The 20853-nt window shown below is 54.5% G+C and overlaps 1 protein-coding gene across 3 annotated transcripts in view; it reads right to left on the minus strand.

The window, feature by feature from the left end:
- Window positions 1–208: 208 nt before the first annotated feature.
- GALNT2 (polypeptide N-acetylgalactosaminyltransferase 2) overlaps window positions 209–20853 on the minus strand; it is a 179893-nt gene continuing 159248 nt past the window's right edge. For all 3 annotated transcript variants that reach the window (XM_001927774.7, XM_021073538.2, XM_084996883.1), the window contains 6 exons: window positions 18632–18758; window positions 12987–13079; window positions 12613–12696; window positions 10416–10542; window positions 6188–6307; window positions 209–2660 (listed from right to left, as the gene is read on the minus strand). In XM_001927774.7, coding sequence (XP_001927809.5) covers window positions 2505–2660; window positions 6188–6307; window positions 10416–10542; window positions 12613–12696; window positions 12987–13079; window positions 18632–18758 — 707 coding nt within the window. In that variant the 3' untranslated portion in view covers window positions 209–2504. The remainder of the gene's footprint in view (window positions 2661–6187; window positions 6308–10415; window positions 10543–12612; window positions 12697–12986; window positions 13080–18631; window positions 18759–20853) is intronic.

Raw genomic sequence — 20853 nt, forward strand, 5'->3', positions numbered from 1 at the left:
CACTCCATGAATGATAACGGTTACTATTACAAATAAGAATTCACACCAAAAGGGCACAGTGGTAAGAGGGGAATGCATTTTAAAACTGTGATAAGACATGGTCATTGAGCAGCACCCCCTGCCAGGACAGACCATAACCACACTCCCCAAACACCAGTCACGTCCATCCCATAAAGACCAACAGTGACTGCAGCCACCAGCAATGTTATCTATAAAGTATCTTCTCTTTATTTAAGTTAAACAATTTTCAAGGATGGTTTCCATCTATAAAATGGACAAAGTACAAGCTCTGTACAGCAGTTCTTTTTAAAAATCAACTGGAAAAAAAAATTACCAAACTATATTTTGAATTTGCAAAACATACTCACAGATACCATCATTTTAGCTTTTATGAAGACATAAGAAAGACCAGCACAGAGAAGACAACTAACTTTGCCACGCTTTGCTCAAAGGGCTCTTAGGAAAGAATCTTTACTTGTAAAAACAGGAGTGGGAGGGTGGGGTAGTCTCGATGACTAAAAAGTAATGCAACCACAGTAAGTCACTTTGGCACACTGTGTCATGTAAACATAGCTCACCCCTGGGGGCCCTCCCAGCCCATCTCTGCTCACAACGCCCACACCCCAGCTCAGAGGCAGGGAGCTGCCCCCCCAAGGGCCTGGGAGACCCATCTCGATGGTACGAAAGTTGGTAAGACTTGGGGGGGGTAGGGGTGTGGGCGAGGATTTGTCAAGAACCTGATTAAAGTTGGTTTTACTTCAAAGCCCAATTTGTTTTCCCTCTGTGGGAAATTTTTTTTTCCTAACAGCAGTAGTACCTCACAGGTGACAGGATCTGGCCATGGGACCCTGGGGCCTGTGACTGCTTCCCACCCCACCTGCGCTCCACAGCCTCACCCAGGTACCCAGAACTCTCCCCAGGAGCTAACGTGTAGTCAGGATCAGCCTCTGAAGACAGAGGTGTGCACAGCTGATCCAGCTGTGGCCTCCCTGTGTGCTGAAAACACAGCTGGTTGGGTGGCAGGGGGCAAAAGACAGGACAAAGTCACCCAGCCACCTCCATGCTGATCCCACTGTCATCAAGGGAACACATGGGGGCTTCTGAGGTGCAGGGAGAGAGACTAACAGCACCCTCTTTCCTAGAAGAAATATGCAGGAGGAGCTGCATCAGCAGTGTCAACCTGGCAGAACCTTCTGGGGCCCGAGGATGTCCAGGCATAATGCATGTCCCACCACCAAGCCAGCCTCTTCACGACCAGGCGTGCGTGCGGGAGGGGCGGGTGAAGAAAGGAGGGCAGTGACCTCTGACCAGGGGCCCTCCTGTGGGGGCTGTGGCTGGTGACTGCTGCACGCGGGGCACCTCAGAGACAAGGAAGTGTCACGTGGGTGTTGGGCAGTGACCTGGCTCCTTCCTGTGACTGTTTAGTTCACAGCTGTCTCCTGGTTTATACCAACACATGCTTCCTAAACCACAGCTTCCTGTTTTGTGCCCTGAATCCTCAGGCGTTGTTTGGTCTCCACTTTGCCTAATTCTTGACCAAAGCCCCCGAGGCAGGCAGATTCCAGGGCCCAGGTGACCCTGACAGTGGTGGCGGCGCACCAGGGGTCCTCGCAATCAGCAGCACAGCCTGGGCCACCTCCCTCCGTCCCTGGGAGCTGGGGGACTGTTTTCTTAATTCATTTCATCCTTAGAGGAAAGAAACTGAATTTACAAAAACCCAAAGTAGTATCTGTCAAAATAAGTAATCCGTCCAGGTTTACAAACACCAAGGGTATGAAAAGTGGATTCCAACACAGAGCGTGACTCCCAGCTGAAGTCAGACTGGGAGGCTGGGGTCGGGGCGGGGGTGGGGGGGGTGGGGCCTCCCGGCCAGGGCAGCACCTACTCACCTATAAGGCTCCAGGGGCGGCAGAGGAGGGGGGGGCTCCCCCTCCTGCCGGCTGTGATCTGCTTTGTGGAGGGTTTACACGATGAGCATGACCTACAGAAACCATAGGGAACTGACCGTACGTTCTCTCTCTATGCTGGCGTTTAGTGTCCCGCCGCAGAGGAGTTCGTTTCCAAACAGAGCAAGTACACCACGCGGGACAGGGGCTGCGCTGGGAAGACCAGCGGAGGGTGGGGAGGGGAGGGGCCTGCGACAAAAGCGCGCACAGCCACGGGACCCGGCTGGCCTGGCCGCCCCGTGGGATCCAAGTGGAGATTTCCAGAGAGTTCTCCTCGCTGTGATGCCGCAACGACCCCCTTCCCCGCCCGGTCCTCCAGCTGTGGCGCCGGCGCTTGGACGTCACCCGCTGTGGGGCCGCGGGAAGCGGGCGTTGGGGCCCCCGGGGGCCGGGGAGCAGCCCCCTCCCTCGCCGCTTCTGTGCCGCCCGCCCCCGGGCTGGGGCCGCAGCTCTCGTCTCCAGACCATGATGGAATACTGAGGTATATAGTTTCGTGGAAAGTCTAAGAAACGTAATCGATAGCGTGACCACCTTCCCGGCCGGGGGCGCTGCGGCCCCCTACTGTTGCAGGTTGAGCGAGAACTTCCACTGCTGGGACAGCGCGGGGCCGCACACCTCCACGCTCAGGCCCCCGTTCTTGGCCGCACGGCTGTCCAGACACAGGTTGCTACCCACGTGCCGCAGCTTGGAGTTGCCCTCGATCTGCTCCCATTTCTGCGAAAGACAGGAGAGCACCTCACAGCACGGGGCACCGACAGGAGGAGGAGGCAGCTGCTCTCACGGGTCTCCTGGCTGCGTGAAGAATGCACCCTTTCTCTTTCCCTCTCTTATCAGAAAGGACTGGGGTTCAAGGGAGCCCCAGGGCAGAAAGGTGCCGCGGAGGCCCAGGAAGGAGCCAGCCCCCTGCCAGGTGTGCAGCTCGAGACCTCCTCTAGACCTTTCCTGCCCCATCTGTGTCTGCTTTGGGTGTCTCCTTGGCCAGGCCCCTCTCCCTGCTCCCCCTGCACCCCGCCCGTCCCCAGGTATAACGTGGCACTGAGAACTTCTAGCTGAGACTGCATTCCTTCACAAGAAGGCCTCATCTGATGACATCCCCCACCCCCTGCCCCCCAGGAGGAGCCAAGGCACTACCAGCTCCCAGGGGGCCCAGGCCACCCCGCTGCTGAAGGCAGCCCTGCCTAGGCCTAGGTCAGGCACCTCCACTCCCGCTTACACTGAGGGCCTCTTGCTGCACCAGAGGCGGTTCAGGCCAAGGAGAGAAAGGCAGGCTTGTGTGGACAGAGCGCTGTGCTGGGAGCCCATTTCTCCACTGTCTGCGCCTCCCTGGCAGGTGTGAGGAGCCTAGCTCAGCCACCCCCAGGCCCACAGTGCCCTGCACGGCAGGCCCGTCAAGCCCTGAGCGCACTCCTACAGCTCAGGGCGTAGCATCTCTTGCTCACCTGTACACACCTGCACTCACTGAGCCCAGAGCAGCCATTGGGCAAACCAGAAAACAAGCCCACAGCCCAGTGCAGGGCACCCAAGGGCCCCTCACCGTGTTGTTTAGCCCCATGGAAAAAACCCCTAACATTTGTATTTAAAAAAAAAAAAAAAGCCACATGCTTTTTTTCTTCCAAAAGCTCTCCCTTCATTAATGCAGTCCATGATCCTAATTAATTTTTCACACTGTGTGCACCAAAGCTCCTTTCTGTCGGTATCTTTACAAATCCTTTTGACACTGTGGAATTAGATTTTCTTACTCCTGTCTGCCTTTGCCTTTTGACTCTGCAAATGCACCCGTAACACGAACACACAGACGTGCCTGGAAATCCAATGTTTCAACTGGCGAGACAGCGCAGCTTCAAGACAGAACCAGCTGAGGAGCCTCTCCTCAGATGGTGGGTGAACGAGGCTGGGGGAGTCCAGCGCCCGGGGACCAACCTTCATAAGGGCTCTGCAAGGCTGTGGGGACCCTGGGATGTTTACTAAGCCAGCTTCCAAACTGGGATTTTTCCAACAGCGAAATGCAGCGCAGTTCAATGGGCACAGGGGAGGCGACAGCCACCTGCCCGTCAACTCCTCCTTCACGTCCGCTCCCTCCTGCTTTCCTGCTGTGTCATGGGACGTATGTATGTGCTGCCACCAGCTGTGTGCCACTCTGAGTGGCCAGCACTTGGTGACAGATGGGAACTGGATGGACTTGATTCTGTTCTCAGGGCGGGGGGGGGGGTGGTGCTCTCCTGTGTCAGGGCATCAGCTGGATGGAGGGCCTTAAAAAGGCCCAGTGCCCACCTCTATAAGAGAAAGGCAGCCTCAGCAGCCGGAGCCCTGGGCCCCAGAGGGCTGGGAGCGGGCAGGTTTCCCAGACATGGAGGCGCTCCAGAACCAGCCACACCTTCCTTAGAGCAAGCGCTGAGGCTAAAGGGTTAACAGACCCTCACTTATTCACACCTCGCATCCAGTAAAGCTCACTGTCTGCAGATCTCTCTCCATCTCCAGAAGAGAGCCTTGCAGGGATGAGGGCCGCACAGCGGCAGGAGAACCTGTCAGCTCTCAACACACAGCTAAAGGGGACAACCCCCACTCCAAGACTGAGTGCCCGTCTGTTCTTCAAGTGGGTTTGGAGTCCAGGCAGAGTCATCAGACGTCCGTGCCCTTCCACCCGGGCAATGGTGTGCTTGGCTTGACAGTGTGACCACTGCTACCAGGCAGGTCCCAGGAGGCTGGCCAAGGGCCAGTGGCCTCCCGGAGACCCAGGCACCACAGTCATGGGGTTGAATCAGTACAGATGGGCGTTGAGGGAGTGGCCATGAGGGAGCCTGTGGGGGACTGGGGCTCTGTGGAGCAAGGAGGGGGCACCCAGGATGGGGTGGGGAGGGGACAGATGAGAGATGGCCCTTTTCCCATGTTTCCTGACTACTGGGGTCCAAACAAGGGACCTGGCCTTGGCCAGGACAGGACCCCTGGCTCTCGGAGCCTCAGCTTCCTTCCTGTGAAGTGTGTGGAGCACAGGAGGCCCGTGTGGGCTTCTGGCTCCCCAGCTGTCCACCTCCTGAGGAGGGATGGAGAGGACAAGCCCGGCTTCCTGGGCAGGCATGTGGGGAAGCCCTCTGGGCTGCACCAGCTCCCCTGGGCCCAGGGGCACCCAGGGCACCGCCGGGCGCATGGCAGTGAGCACACGCGCCCCTCTCAGCGTGCGCTACCTGCTCAACCACCTGCACTTCAGTTGCTTACAAGCTGTAAGTTTAAGAAAGAAAAATGTTTAATGAATAAACAAAAACATGCATCATTTCTCTTTAAAAGACCCCGTGGTGTGGGGAGGAGGAGGTCTCATCACAAAGAAGCCACATCATGCCTCCAGCTGCAGAAATCAAGGCCTCTTTATATATATTTTTATAAAATATAGGTCTTGCTTTTGGGGCTGGGGGCTCATCTGCCATGGAGATGAAACAGGGTGAAAACACTTCCTCTGGAGGAGCGCTTGTGAAGGTGGGTCCCCGGGCGCTGGGCTCCCCCAGCCTCGTTCACTCAGCCTCTGAGAAGAGGCTCCTCAGCTGGTGCTGTCTTGAAGCTGCGTTGTCTTGGCTCACTACGCTTTCTAGACTGATCTGCAGGCCAGTGTTTCACTAACTTCTCACGAGTCATTAACTTTCATGTTTAAAGCAAAGCTTTAAATCATTAGTTTTGCACGTTCGGGCAGGCACCCTTCTCAGCGCTGGGGCCCAGGCGCTGCTGTTTCATCCTCCATCCCTCCCTGCTCCCAGGCCTGGGGCCTGAGCCTCCACACGCAGGGGTCAGCAGGCGGGAACTCATGGGTCCCAAGCTTAGACCCACGCACATGGGCCCCCCGTGTCCCCCTCTCTCGAGATCACTGACATCACCAGACAAATCCTTTCGGGCACCCAGCAGGAGCACCTGGGACTTAGGGCTTCTTCTTAGGACCCCCTGCCCCCACCCCAGTGCCTGGACCAGGGAGGGTCCTGGAGCTGAACACACCATCACAAAGGGCTGCCTGCCTCCGTGGTCTGGTCAGACGGGAGGCACAGATGTAAACTCCACCCATCTGGGAGGAAACCACCCAGAACAGATGACCTCCCAGTAGAAGTAGCCACAGGGGCAGAGGAGTCAAGGGAAGCCATCCAGAGCCGCACCCACGATGTGCCAGGGACGCCACAGCATGTGGGGACACAGGCCAGCAAGAGTCCACCAGCACCACACGTGTGTGCACCCCGCGTCCCAGCCCTGCAACCCACATGACATACCTGCCTGCTGTCGTTCTCCCGGCAGCCCTGCAGCTTGATGAGGGAGCCGGGCGCCCGGTCCACCACAGTCAGGCATAGGTCCATGTGCTTCACTGACTTCTCCTTGGTCAAGGCCCACTCCTGCAACACAAACCCAGGTCAGGGGCCCCAGAGGGGCCGGGCACACTGGGGACCAGCCTTAGGAGCTCCGAACAGCTCAGGACCAACAAATGACTTTATGCCAAAGAGCAAATCTGCACGCGGGGTATCATGGAGCCTTGTGACTGGGCACCCAGGTGAACCGTGGTGACCGTTTCAGCCCAAACGCAGGGTGGAGCTCCGCACCCGGTTTCCGGTGGTAAAATGTGAGCTGTGAACACTGTCACTCAAGCTCTGCTGCCCAAAGGGATGGACAACTTCAGGGTCAACGTGGGGACTTTGCCCCCAGGCAGGTATGGTGTGGAAACAGCATTTGTGACTGCGGATTGTCATGTGTGAAAATTACAAATCACACACAGCATGTTTAGCCTCCTCTAAGTTGGCCCACAGATGCTCAGAGAGTTCTGAGGTCCCTGGGGATGGATCTAGGTATCTACACATATGGCGCACAGCCAGCCTGGGTACTTATGATGTCCGGGCACCATTTAAGCCCTTTACACAACAGCCCTATGAGAAGCTATGGTTATCCCCTTTTTACAGATGAGAAAACTGAGCCAGAGAGCTGAAATAACTTGCCCGTGATCTCAACACACACACACACACACACACACACACACACACACACACACACACACACACACACACACACACACACAGGCCGAGAGTAGAACCATTTCTTCTGAACACCAAACAAGAGCATCTGAAAGGGAAGGAGGCTGGGGAGGTGACAAGATGGGTGAGTGTGGCCTCAGGTGGGAGAGGGGGCTGGGAGTCCCGCTCTGGGCAGGAGGGTGAGGCTTCTGACCTTTACTCTAGGACTTGACCTATTCAAAGGGACGAAACCCAAGAGAACCCTCAGGATCTAGATGCAGCAAGGGTTATTCTAAGTAAGAATCCCCCAGGGGTGCCCTCCCAGTGCCCCTTCTGCTGTTTGTCCACCCCAATGACTGTCCATTGAGCACCGGCAGCAGCTCAGGTGCTTTCAGAGGGCTGGACCCACGCAGCAAACACACAGGCCAGGCCCTGCCTTCCATCACTCTCACCAGGTAGCGAGAGCAGGCGGCACGCCTCATGCCACTCTGGGCTCTGGCAAGTGCTTCCAGAGACTGTTTTCCTTTTCTCTGTTTTCAGGGGATGGAGCCCAGGAAACACAATCTTTTAAAGAAGCTCATTGCTCGGTGCCTCCATCTCCTGGAGCAGATGGCCTATTATGGGGAAGGATTACCACCCGGCGGCCACATGCACCCCTTACATGGCCGCGGAGAGACGTGGTGCTCAGAGGAGTTGGGCACAGCTGGAGAGAGGTTGGGGACAGCCCCTGTAGCCCCCTGGCAGGCTTCCTCCTCTCCTGACAGGGAGTCAGGCCCTGCGCCCCCCTCTCTGCCCTCAGCTTTCGACTTCTCCCCTTTTCATCAGTGCTTCTCAAAGTGGACTCCGAAAGAATCTTATGAAAACTTGGTTCCAGGTCAAATAAATTTGGGAAACACTGAATTTGGGCCAAGTGCCTCTCTTGCAAATTCATAGCATCCCTGAAAAGGCTCTGAAAATCCTAGAGGAGAAGAACCTGCTTGGCCTGTTTTTCATGGGTTGTCCAAACTTGGGAGCGAGCAGAGGGCTGGCTCCTTGCCCCCCTGTCCCCACGGGCAGAACCGGCTTGGAAGGGCCACAGGCCAGGCCAGTCTCCCACAATGCTGTCCTTGGGGGCGCGGGTTGGGGGGGAGTGATCCCAAAGCGCCAACAGGCATGAAGGAGGTCCCAGGATGGAGTAGCCCCTGCACCCTGCATGCTTTTAGGTATTTGTGTGAAACAGTGACACAAAGATACCCTCCCCGCCCCAACTTGGGAAGAGGAGTAATGGGTGGATCGACCCCAGGGAGAATAAGATTTTCCATCATTCTTGGAGGCAGGTGTTGGCAGATGTTAGGGGTTTGCTGACACTCAGTTTAAAGCTCAGTTTGAATGTTTCTATGACCTTCTTGCTATTGTGTGCTTTCTTATTTTACTTTAGTTCATTTATTCTTTTTTGTTTGTTCAGGGCTGCACCTGCAGCATATGGAGGTGCCCAGGCTAGGGGTAGAATCGGAGCTGTAGCCACCAGCCTACGCCACAGCCACAGCCACGCCAGATCCAAACCACGTCTGCAACCTACACCACAGCTCACGGCAACGCCAGATCCTTATCCCACTGAGTGAGGTCAGGGATCGAACCTGTGTCCTTGTGGATATTAGTCAGATTCCTTTCTGCTGAGCCACAAAAGGAACTCCCAGTTTTATGTATTCTTTTTAGGGCAGCACCTATGGCATGTGGAAATTTCCAGGCCAGGGGTCAAATTGGAGCTGCAGCCGCCAGCCTACACCACAGCCACAGCAACGCGGAATTCGAGCCACATCTGTGAACTACACCACAGCTCATGACAACGCCGGATCCTTAACCCACTGAGCAAGGCCAGGGATTAAACCCACATCCTCATGGATACTAGTCGGGTTCTTAACCCGCTGAGCCACAATGGGTACTCTGTGTGCTTCCTTATTTTAAAACAGACCTATACCAAATTCAGCTATGGGAACAGCAAGGAAAGTTGCCACTCTGTCCTTCTGCAATGATCTGTATTTCCAAAATGAAGTACATAAATATTTAAGAAATGCTTTTCTGAGCTGCCACTCAAAAAATTTCCCCACTTCCTGTGTGTCTGCCAAGGCCCTGCCAGAAACCACATGACACACTTTACTGACCCAGAGCACGGCCAGGTTCCCGCTAGGAAACGTTACTCACCCCTCATTCCTCATCCTCAGAGCTGACTTTTCCTCAGCTCAGACGGGACTGGCCCTGGGAGGTGCAGGAGCCGCTGGGCACCAGCTTCCACCCCCCAGGACGGTTCCCCATGTGGTGGTCCCTGCACTCGGGGCGTCTGAATTCACCACAATGAAACCAGGAGAAACCTGACATCCTCGGTCGCACTGGCCCCGTGCTGAGGGCTCCGTCCCCACACCTGGCTGATGGCTGCTGTGCTGGGTGGGGCAGACCGAGAACATTCTCTTCAGCACGCAAATGCCCCTAGGCAGGGCTGGTCTGGACAGCAGCTCGCAGCCCAGGCTGGACCACGGAGGACGCCGTGCCTACTGGGCCCTGCTCACGTGTCCCCATTTAGGGTCACCCACCCCCAGAGCTTTCAAACACGCCAATGCTCTCTGACCCGACTCAGGAAATCAGGCTCTCTGGGTGTGGGACCCAGGATCGGTGCTTCCCGAAAGCTCTCGGGCTCCTCCCGGGCAAAGCCGTGGGGCAGAGCCCAGGGGCAGGGAGGTGTCTGTCTTGGGACCCGGATGGAGCCAGATGGATGGGGGCTGTCCCGCCCTGCGCCTCATGTGTCTAACTGACCATGTCCAGGCCACCTGGAGCAACCATGAGGATGGAAAGGGAAGGAAGTCACCCAGCCACTCCCCGGAAGGACATGGGACAGCCAGCTTCACACAAAAGCAGGCACTTTCTTTTGGAAATAGTTCTACTGAAAGGCCCTGGGATCAATAAATGTGGGAGACACTGAGGTCAAGCACCTTTTGTTAAAAACAGCAACCCCCCACCCCCAAGCAGGAGATGACAAGACACAACACTGCCCGACCATTTCTGTGCACAAAGCCCTCATCTTACCAAATGCCCGCTGTTACCTCACAGGAAAAACCGCCTTCTAGATCATGGTCCTTTTGGACACAGAGGCCATGGCTGGGCCTCTCCCTTTCCGCGAGAACAGAAGGTGGCGGGCTTTACACCGAAGCCCTTGTTATCTAACAGGCAGCCGTGGCGCGGGGGTTAAGTGCTTATGGGCACGGATGTGGGCAGGTGCAGGCGCAGACACAGTCAGGTGCCCTGGGGTGAGCACACACTGGGGGGACAGAGGAGGCGGGGGATGATGGGCTGGGAAGGAGCAAGGCTACCCTCCCTGTAGCTGTGACGACAAAGCCAGGTCAGTGCTCACCCGAGGCTGAGAAGGGGCTCGGGGCAGACATCTCTCGTCCCAGGAGAAGGGTGGCCACAGGACTTGTGACCTCAGCAACCCACCCACCCCGTTCCCTCATCCCCCCTACGCACATACCTGGTTCCCCCCAGCGTTGTGACACTCGTAAACTCCGACGACACCGTCAGCAAAATGTCCCAAAGTGTCCAGGCAGTTGGTTCCCTGCTGCAAGGCCCCAAAAGCTATATCCTGATGGTCGGGAACCCTGGAACCAACGAGAGAGACACTCACTCCATCGGCAGGGCCCCCACCTCCGTGCCCCACCCCACTCCACTGCCCAGAGCCTTCGCCTCAGGACCAGGCAGGGCAGCGAGAGCCCGGCGTCCCCAGGCCATAGGCCCCCAGCACAGTCCTGGCTGTGCCAGAAGACAGCACTACTCTGAGCGTCTCCATTTCTAACCCGGATTTTAAGCTGAAGTCTTCTTTCTATGTACCAGAGGGATTTTTTCTGGAAAGGAAGAGCTCCTTTTCTCTTCGGTGTTAATTGTTGGAAGTCACTTAGAAAAGAAATTTGGTGCGGTCAGATCCTGCTTCCTGGAAACTTCCAGTAGACTTGGGACTGACCTTTACCTGGTAGAGGGGAGAACATGCGTGGGTCTGCCAGGTGGCCTGGTACAAACACGCCAGAGAGCACAGTGGGGTGCGTGGGGGAGCACGCTTCAGGGTTAGACCCGATCCTGAGCCCTGGCTCTGCCACAGGCAGGAGTCCACGAAAAATCCCATCTTAAGCACTCAGCATGGCACTGGGCCCACAGGAAGGACTTAGTAACGGCAGTGACTGTCCCTGACGTGGTACAGATGCTCAGGTGGTGTCTCCCTCGCCTGCACAGACGGGGGCAGCAGACCACCCACTGCCATGGTGTTGAGTGCTTCAGACGGGGTCTCAGAAGCCAAGGTCACCCCAAGTCACAGGGGACCTCAGAGTGAAACTGTGCACTTAATGTAACACCATCTGGCATCTGGCTACCAGGTCACAGGCCATCAAGAAGCAAAAGCAACATAGGCACCATTGGGGGCTACACTCCACTGCTGTGAGGCCCCTTGCTGGCTGGGGGGAGGTGACGACAAGGGTCTTCCTGCTGGTGACGTCCATCCCAGAAGGGCCAGGGGCACGGTGTCACTTTAAAAGTAGAGGAAATAGAAGTTCCCGTCATGACGCAGTGGTTAATGAATCTGACTAGGAACCATGAGGTTGTGGGGTCGATCCCTGGCCTTGCTCAGTGGGTTAAGGATCCAGCGTTGCCATGAGCTGAGGTGTAGGTTGAAGATGCAGCTTGGATCTGGTGTTGCTGTAGCTGTGGCATAGGCTGGCAGCTACAGCTCCGATTAGACCCCTAGCCTGGGAGCCTCCATATGCCGAGGGAGCTGCCCTAGAAAAGGCAAGAAGACAAAAATTAAAAAAAAAAAAAAAGTAGAGGAAATAGTTCCAAAGGGTGGTGTAAGTGAAGAGCCTTAGAGAGGCAGGACCGCACCATCTAACATCCAGCAAAGCTCCATGACAAGGGCTCTGGAGGGGCTGTCATCACACAGGGAAGGGAGGTGACTCCGCACTCACAGGCACAGTGCTGGAGACATGGACCTGCTGCAAGATGTGCTGGGACACTCAGAATAAGGGACACGCCACATGGGGGCAAGTCTGTTCCACAACCCCTTTGAGAAGATGAAGTCAGACGTGGCCTGGACCTGCAGGCCTCTGGGTCCTCTGACAAGTGTCAACCCCTAAGGACACGAGCGGGTGGGCAGTGATTTAAGAAGAAAGGCGGGCTGCGGAGGGAAGCTGGGGGCCAGCAGGATTATTCTCATTACACACGTGGTAAAAACCAGCCTGGCGGAGGGAGGCGCCATGGGCAGCGCTCGTCTGTTGGCCCTCAGGAAAGGACACTGGAGCGGGTGTAGCCTGGGATCTCTGCCCCCCACCCCACTGATGGGGCCGCAGGAGGAGGCCTGTGGGCTGCAGTACAGAGCACCCCCTTGGTGGGGGGCCTGCCACGCACAGAGCAGACGAGACTCATCAGGGGGACAAGCTAAGTGAGGTGACACCTGGGGTCTCTCCAGGTCTACAAGGAACGGGAGGGGCCCCCAAGTGGGCAAGCAAGAGGCCACCGTTCAGGGAGCACGTCCTTGGGGAGCCTGGGGACAGCAGTGGCCCCAGCTCCCACCTCTCACCCTGAGCACAGGCTTCACTCCACCTCCAGGCCCTGCTCCCCCACCCCCGCCCCCAGCTTCCTGGCTGCTTGTAAGCCCCCTGAAGCGAAGCCCGGCCCTGGCAGCTTACCTTAACTCTGGGTAGACATTTTCAAGGTACCATTTGAAAGGCTTGCAGCTAAGTTTCTTCCTGAGCTCCAATCGGCTCTGAATACTGGAGAAAAAGGAGACAAGATTCCTTTGCCCATTTCAAGAACGGACGTGCTCTACGTCTACCCTGGAAATCTGCCCCAGGAGACAGGGTCGGGGAGGCCGTGGAGGCCAGATCGTCCACACTTCTGTCTCCCGAAGGGGGCCGCCTTTTGACACCTGGTGGCTGCTCTCAACCCTGGCCACAGAAGCCTGCCTAGGGTGCAGACTGACCTCCCCCACCACACACACACTCGCACACACGCACACATGCACAGGCAGAGCATGCCGCATGAGGGTACGAGTCACACTTACTTTCCATAAGGGACGTTTCTGGCAGAAGGCACTGCTGCGTAATAGAAATTTTTGTATTCGTCCATCCAGACCTCTGCTGCCCGGCGGGTGTTCCTAGAGACAAAACAGATCTCCTTGAACTGTGATGTGCTTACTTTCTGTGAGCATCACTCTGTCTGCACTGCCCACCTGGAGGGCTACTGAGCAAGGCGCTTCTGGATGGCTGGCGGCTTGGCAGCGGTGCCTGCACGGAGGAGAGGGCAGGCTGTTCCCGCAGCACCCTGGGCTGTACATGAGGGCAGCTGGCCTTCAGTGGGTGTTTAATGAGCCAACGGAACGCAGCCCCTCTCATCTTTCATGGAACACAGATTGTCAAAGAGCAAAAGTTGAAGTTAGAATTTCAGCACAGGCGGGTAATTTAAAGAAAGGACTGCAGTTGTACCATCAAGAAGGACAAAAGAATATGACTCTGCAGTACGTCTTACAACGCTGTCCACGGAAGGCCACGGTGCCAGGGAGCAGAGCCAAGAAGGCCCTGGCCTCTGTTCTCTGGCCTTTATCATCACGGCTGTGACAGAGAGCTCTGGGGAGAAGTTAAGAACAGATCAGAGGTACTATTACAATTCCTCTTTGCAGAGCAGAGCTGAGAGTGACCTGTTTAGACAAGGAATAGTGGGGGGTGTAATACACCCCATATTCAGAGTCCCTACTGCACTGTGCCTGTGGTCCAGGCAGAACAGGCTTCTCTCGAAGGCCAGCAGCCCCCATGCATACATCTCATAAGCACAGAGAGAACCAAAACCCACCATCAGGAAGGCAACCAGGACAGGCCACTTCTAATTTATTTATTTTTTGCCTTTTAGAGAGGACAGGCCACTTCTGAACATGTGACAGGCATTGCAATCCTGCCAACATTCTCCTTGGGGCATCAGTGAAGCAACAGCAATACACGGACCCTCTTTGTGCCATGTCCCCGGCCCCTGTTCCCAAGGAGACTCACATCTTCGACTCAGAGCCAGTGCTTCTTAAGAACCCATATCAAAGGCATTCGTTTCCTCCAAAATACATACACTGCAGAGCTGATATCACCTTTCACTATCCTACCATTTCTCTATCAGAAAGGTCTCTTTTAAGTGGTGAGCCTCAAATCATCTGAGTTACAATTATCAGAATAATTTGGGGGCATATATCACTCACATAAAGGCATGGATATATCTTTTTTCTTCTCAAGAAGTGGAAGACAGATTGCTGCTGAGAACGCCCTGGAAGAGGCAGACAAGACACTACAAAGGCACCTGTCCCCTGATCTAGCAATTCCCACATCTAGAAATTCACCTGGATGCCATAATCAACTAGGAATGAAAATGGCCTCAATTTAGCACTGCGTATAATGGCAGAAAAAATAGAAACTGTATGGCTATCCACAGGGAAGTAGGTCAAAGAAAGTGGACTCGCCCACAGCCATGAGAAACAATGGTGTACGTTTTACAAGTTGCCATGGAAAGATGTCCTTGACTTGTTGGGTAAAAATAAAATAAGAGGACAGAGCAGCACAGAGTAGATATGTGTGTGGTGGGAAAAAAGGGTGGAGAGTGGGGAGAGGGAGGGAGAAGGATAAGGGAGCTTATCTTTGGTAAGGAGATGGTTGAGTTCTTACTTTGTCAAAAAAAAAAAAAAAAAAAAAGACAGATACAACAGTAATTAAAATGCTAGGGTGGCATAGGCTGGCAGCTGTCGCTCTGATTCGACCCCTAGCCTGGGAACCTCCATATGCCGTGGGTGCGGCCATAAAAAAAAGAAAGCAAAAAAAATTTTTTTTTTAAATAAAATGCTAGGGGAGTTCCCGTCGTGGCGCAGTGGTTAACGAATCCGACTAGGAACCATGAGGTTGCGGGTTCAGTCCCTGCCCTTGTTCAGTGGGTTAAGGATCTGGCATTGCCGTGAGCTGTGGTGTAGATCGCAGACGCAGCTCGGATCCCGCGTTGCTGTGGCTCTGGCGTAGGCTGGTGGCTACAGCTCCGATTCGACCCCTAGCCTGAGAACCTCCATATGCCGAGGGAGCGGCCCAAAGAAATAGCAAAAAGACAAAAAATAAATAAATAAATAAAATAAAATGCTAGGAATATAGGATCCTAAGTACCTTTTCTCAGAGAGCCACTACATTCCTATTCCTCAATATTCCTACAGGACTCGGGGGTGTTGCTAAGGGGACCTGGCCTTAACAGATGGGCAACTGGCCTCGAACCGGCTGTAGGAAGAACTCGCTGTGTCAGTAAAGTGAAAGGATTTGAGTCAAAGGTCTCCCAGGTTGCTTGCAGCCCTAAGAGTGTAAATGTCCTAGGATCTGAAATCACAGTGGTTTTCAATCACCTAAGTCATGAAGGGAGCAAGTCATGTCTCACCTTCTAAATGCAGACCAACCCTTCTCTGTCTACTGAACAGAAAGAGAAATGGAAGCCTCAAAGATGAGTTTCCTGGGCTACTCGGTAACGCTCTCAATTCATTCACTCCAGGCACCTACTATATATGCCAGGCAGTCTTCTAGGTGCTGCAGGTCCGGGGCACCTGGGCCCCTATTTTCTCACCTTTGCTCCCTCCTGTCCTCACTCAGTGCAGGTAAGTAATTAGCTCTTCCAGGGAGCAGGCAAGAGAGAGTGTAACTCAGGGCGGCCAGTCACACTGCTTGGTGGTTGTAACAGCAAAAGTTTGATATGAAAGCAGGTTTTCTGTATTTCATTTATTCATCGTCTCCCTCACCAGGAATAAGTCAAGTCTCACCATTAACCTCGAAACGTGAACCCCAACATCCATCTAAGGCCCCAGCTCCACTGCCCCATGGCTGGGAGCATCCCTGGCCTTTGGGTAAATGCAAGTCCACATACACATGCAAGTACACGCATAACACTCTCCAAAATGGTCTCTTAAGAAGCCTGTAAGGGGCTAATTGGAAATGTAGCTGTGCTTAAAAAAAAAAAAAAAAAAAAAAAAAAAAAGGAACTGCCCAGCAGTTCGCTCTCAACTGGCCTCCTGGGGTGCAGCTGCCATGACCAAGGCTATGACGTCGGCGTCCTCAGGAGTGTCATCACCTTGCTCTTTCCAAAAACAACAGGTGCCAGGGGCTGGCAAAGCAAGGCAGGACCCCATGGGGCCACTGTTCCATGTCCCCTCCCCACTGGCCTCCATAACTGAGACCATGCTCTACCTGCCATTCTAGAACCTACTTTAGAATCTGTACTTCATTCCTGAAGGCCAGCACCCTCGGGCACTAACAGCACTCAGGGATCCAGTTAAAAAAAAAAAACAAACAAACATGCACTCCAGAGCCCAGTAGCCTGAGATGAATCCCAGCTCCGTCACTTGCAAAGGAACAGAGTCCTTTTGTGCCTCAGTCTCCCTTGCCCCTGAAATGGAAACTGCGACTAGTACTTAGTTCATTAGCCTCTATGAGGACATGAGTATCTGTAAAGCACTTAAGACTGGCACACACAAAACACTATAAATGAGCTACCGCTGTCAAGTACCAATTTTTAGATGGTGAAATACTATTACATGGAATGCCATGTATCAGAGGAAATTAAAAGAACTTTGAAGTGACCTCTTTATCTTGCAGATGAGTCAACCAGGACAGAGGGTAGCCAGGGTCCTGCTGAGGACCGAACAGACTCTTGCTGCCCCAATGTCCCACCCCGTTGCCTCCCCACATCACTAGTGTATGGACTCCTGGGCCATAAAAACACAACAGGGAAGTTTTCCCTCTAAAAAAAGGCTTTTTTCCTTTGCTGTAAAGCAATGCTTTGTGTATGTAACAGGCCGTTTTGTCGCAGGCTTTGCTGGCACGTGCCTGGGCTTTGGTTTGGAGTGTGGCTACATCTCAGCAAGAGGCTTTTGGGAAGGGTCTCACGTGCCCCAGGGGAAAAACCGCATGCATCGATGTCGGTTCATTTTGAGGAGGTCATCATGTCAGAACAGAGTTTTGTTTCTAATAGAGAGCAAGAAATGAGTTTGGACAACATTCAGCAAAGTATGTGCTTTTTGAGAGAAAGTAATTTGGTCAGAAGCATTATCTGATGATTGGCCTCCCTGAAATGAACTTCTATTAGCGTTTCCCCGAACCAAGACTCTCCACGAAGAATCCAGCTCCTGTACGAGATGTGTACTGTGTACTTAAGACGCCATATAACGGAGATGCGAGTCACCCCCCACCCCCACCCCAACCCCCACACGCCCACCCTGCTCTGAGGCTTCCGTGTCCGTGGGGGTACCTGGCAGCAAGCTGTGTGAACCCTGGGAGCTACTCGCTCCTTTCCTGTCACCGCCAAGCCATCTGCAAGCCTGCCAGCCTCCGCCGTGGCTGGAACCCTGTCTAGGCCAGCTTCCAACGGGCCAGAGGACACCCTAAAGCTCAAAGCAGAGAAGTTGGGTGCCTGCCTCAAACCCACAGGAGCTTCCCCAGTCTCAAAGCAACACCCACTTCCCCTCGACCTATAAGCTGCAGACCCGGCCAGTCTGGTCGCCCCTGCTGCCCACTGCTGCCCCGTCCCCTGGTCCCAGCCACACTTGGCGGCCTTCTGTTCTACAGCGCCACCTTGGCCCAAGAACCCACTCCTTGGCAGGTGTGCTGCTCCCTGGGGCCCCACGCACCTCCTTCCCACCCTTTAGGTCTGGGACAAGCGTCCATCTTCAGAGGAGCCTCTGTGTGCAGCCCCCGTCCCCTGGCCTGTCACGTCAACCATGTGACCACATGTTACCTAGTTCCCAGTGTCTGAAATCATCTCTCATTTTTACAATTGAAATAGTCAATTTACAATGTTCTGTAATTTCTGCTCTACAGCAAAGGGATTCAGTTTTACATACATACTTTTTAAAATATTCCTTTCCATGATGGTTTATCATGGCATATTGAGTGCAGTTCCCTGTGATACACAGAACCTTGCTGTTTATCCACCCTGCATATACTAGTTTGCATCTGCTAACCCCAAACTCCCGGTCCTTCCCTTCCCCATCCCCACGGCAACCACATATCTGTGGGTCTGTTAGTCTGAAATCATCTGTTGAGCTGTGCACTGTGGGGTTGGCCCCTGCCGCCTTCTGGGGGGCCAGGCTGGTTTGTATGCTGTTTTACCTTTTGCATCTGAAAGAATTCCCGAGGAAAAAAAAAGTGCCCCTCACCCTCAGACAGGAAATTTGCTGTTTTTCTTCAGAAAGCTCTTTATGTGGTGTTATCCTGTGTGCTAAAATCTATTATCTATCGTGAATCCTATCTGTGGGATATCACAAGGCCTTTTGGGTTTGAATTTAGTACGGTGACTTTAATATTGTTCACTTATTGCACCTTGAGCAGTGATGTGTGATAAAGTAAGTTCTCTCCTTCACGATTTCCACACAACATGCTCTGGGCGTAGAGTTCCATGAGCTCACACGGGTGCAGATTTGTGCAACCACCACCACGAGGCACAGACCAGCCCGTCACCCCCTGCAGCCCCCTGCCCAAGTGCCTGGCCACCCCGGCCTGCTCTCCATCACGACAGCCAGGTCTCCGACTGTCCTCATGTGGACTGTGCCCCACAGAACCTTCTGAGCCCAGCATCTGTCACTCAGCATAACGTTGCTGTCGTCCCCACAGCTGCTCCTTGTCATCACAGAGCGGCAGCCCCCCAGCCACTTACCGGGCAAAGACGGTGCCGCTGCCACCTGGGAAGGTGTAGGGGTGCTGCTTCCGGAACACATGTCCCACGCGGCTGCAGGGGATGATCTCCAAGCTGCCGCCGCACTGCCACACGCGGAAGGAGATCTCTGAGGTGAACGACACAGGGTGACCAGGAGCCCGGGGCCACCCCGAGGGGCGCATTTGCCCACCCCCACCACCCCCACCACCCAGGGCCTCCTGCCCTCCACTACCCAAGGCGATGCTAACAAGGAGTGTGCCATTTTCCAGGGGGTCCTGAATGCCCGCAGTGGGGACACAGGGGTCTCCAGGCTTTCTCCACGCAGAATGAACATCTCTTCCCTTAAATCACAAAATTCATGCTGTCCCTGTGCACAGTGTCCAGCCAGCTGGCAAAGTCCAGTGGCCAAAGCCACTCAGCAGGCCGGCAAAGGCCGCTCTGCTCCGGCATCAGAGCAGACTCTCCCAAGGAGCTGGGACACACAGGGCAGGCGCTGGTCACAATGCACGTACGTGACCCAGAGCACCTCCTCTTGGGAGAGGCCTGGACACATGGACGCCCCACCAGGCCCCTGTCCTAATCACCGCCCACTTTGAGCCGCTGCAGCCTGAGCCAGAGTACTGACCAAACATGAGAAACTGAGGTGAGACAGGAAAAGCAAGATAGAATATTCTGGAAGGTCAGACCTTCCTCTGGAAGGTTTCATGAGGTTGGTATGAAAGGGCCTTTCCTTTCCATCACGTTGCAGCCCCAACAACATGCTGGGGGCAAGACAGAAGGAAAGAGCCAGTGCCGCTGACACAGGTGGGATCCTAGGGACCGTGCTGTGGGCTGCTGGGGAACCTCCAGACCAGGCTCCATGTGGCCCAGGTGCCTGGGCTGCTCCCCCTCAGGACGGAACACCATGAATTTCTACTTGGATCCTGTGAACTAAAGCCAGAGTTCCCCCTTCATGAGGAGGGAATGATTGGTACCGCAGTTCTGGAACTTTAACAACCATTTCCCTCATGGTCTTAAAAACATGTGGCCATAACCACCCAAGCCAGCAGAGTGAAAGGTTTCTGGCTTTCCTTCCAGTGCTGAACAGAACGTGCCTAGGAGGTTCTCTGTGTCAAAGGAAATAAAATGCAAATACATAGCTGCCCACCTGGAAAATTCAAAACTGGGGACAAGGAAGGCTCTTGGCTTCTGTGTGGGGAGCCTGTTAAACCAGTAAGGGCTGGTGGGAGATTTTTAAGGCCAAGTTCAACTAGTTATATTCAACTCTGATTTCACGGAGCCCTACACTGTGGGGTGAAGACTCTAGACAACTCAGGGGCTTTTTAATTAGGCGGTTTAACTGCATCCTTGGTTTGCTATGGACCAGCTCCAAGACTTCAGGGGAGACCTTGGTCCTTCCAGAAAGCATGAAGTGTGATGGTGCCCTGGAGGCAGGCAGCATCCTTCCCGACACTGCGGAGACCCACCTGAAGGACAAATACTGTTTCCACGGAGCCAAATCCCACACTTCACAAGGGTCAGGGATCAGGTTCTATGTTTTCTTTACAATTGCTTTAAATAGACTCACACTGTTAGTCAGGAAGCCTGGGAGCACTAGCGGATCTGCTGGGGCACACCTGGAGGGGGTGGGGCACACCTGGACAGGGATGGGCACACCTGGAGGAAGTATTTGGATTCTACGCAGGCATCCTCGACCTCTCCTCTAACACATGCCCACACAAGCCCCCAGGCTGGACAACAGCTGGGGGTGTGCAGGCAGCACCCATACAATCAGACCAGAACAGTGCCTAGAAGGGAGACTTACATCCCGGATCCTTCCTGCTGAAACCCTTGTGCCCACTCAACCCTGATGAGAAGACCCTCCAGAGTGGCCATGTCAGAGCCTATCACAGGCAGGGGGACCACAATGCCAATAGCGCCGAGGCCAGGAGGGCCGCAGCCCTTCCTCCCAGTTCTACTCTGAGTCACCCCACCCTGAGCCCCCCCGGCCCTTCCACGGAAACTTGCACACAGCACATCTGCACACACAGATAAGCCAAACCAACAATGAACCAGGGAAAGGAAAAAACGATCTCCCCCCACAACCCCCACTGGTCTCTGGGTACAACGTGTCCTTCGATACTCAAAGCAACACACTTCCTATTCTCTGATGTAAAGGCTGGCCGCCGTCCACTCACTTAGCAGCACTGCCACAGACCACACCAGCGTCTCGGGCATTTGAG

The sequence above is a fragment of the Sus scrofa genome, chromosome 14, assembly GCF_054392235.1.
Source record: "Sus scrofa isolate SSC_HxYL_T2T_F1_AM1 chromosome 14, Sscrofa_HxYL_maternal_Yorkshire_Landrace_v2.0, whole genome shotgun sequence".
Lineage (NCBI taxonomy): Eukaryota > Metazoa > Chordata > Mammalia > Artiodactyla > Suidae > Sus > Sus scrofa.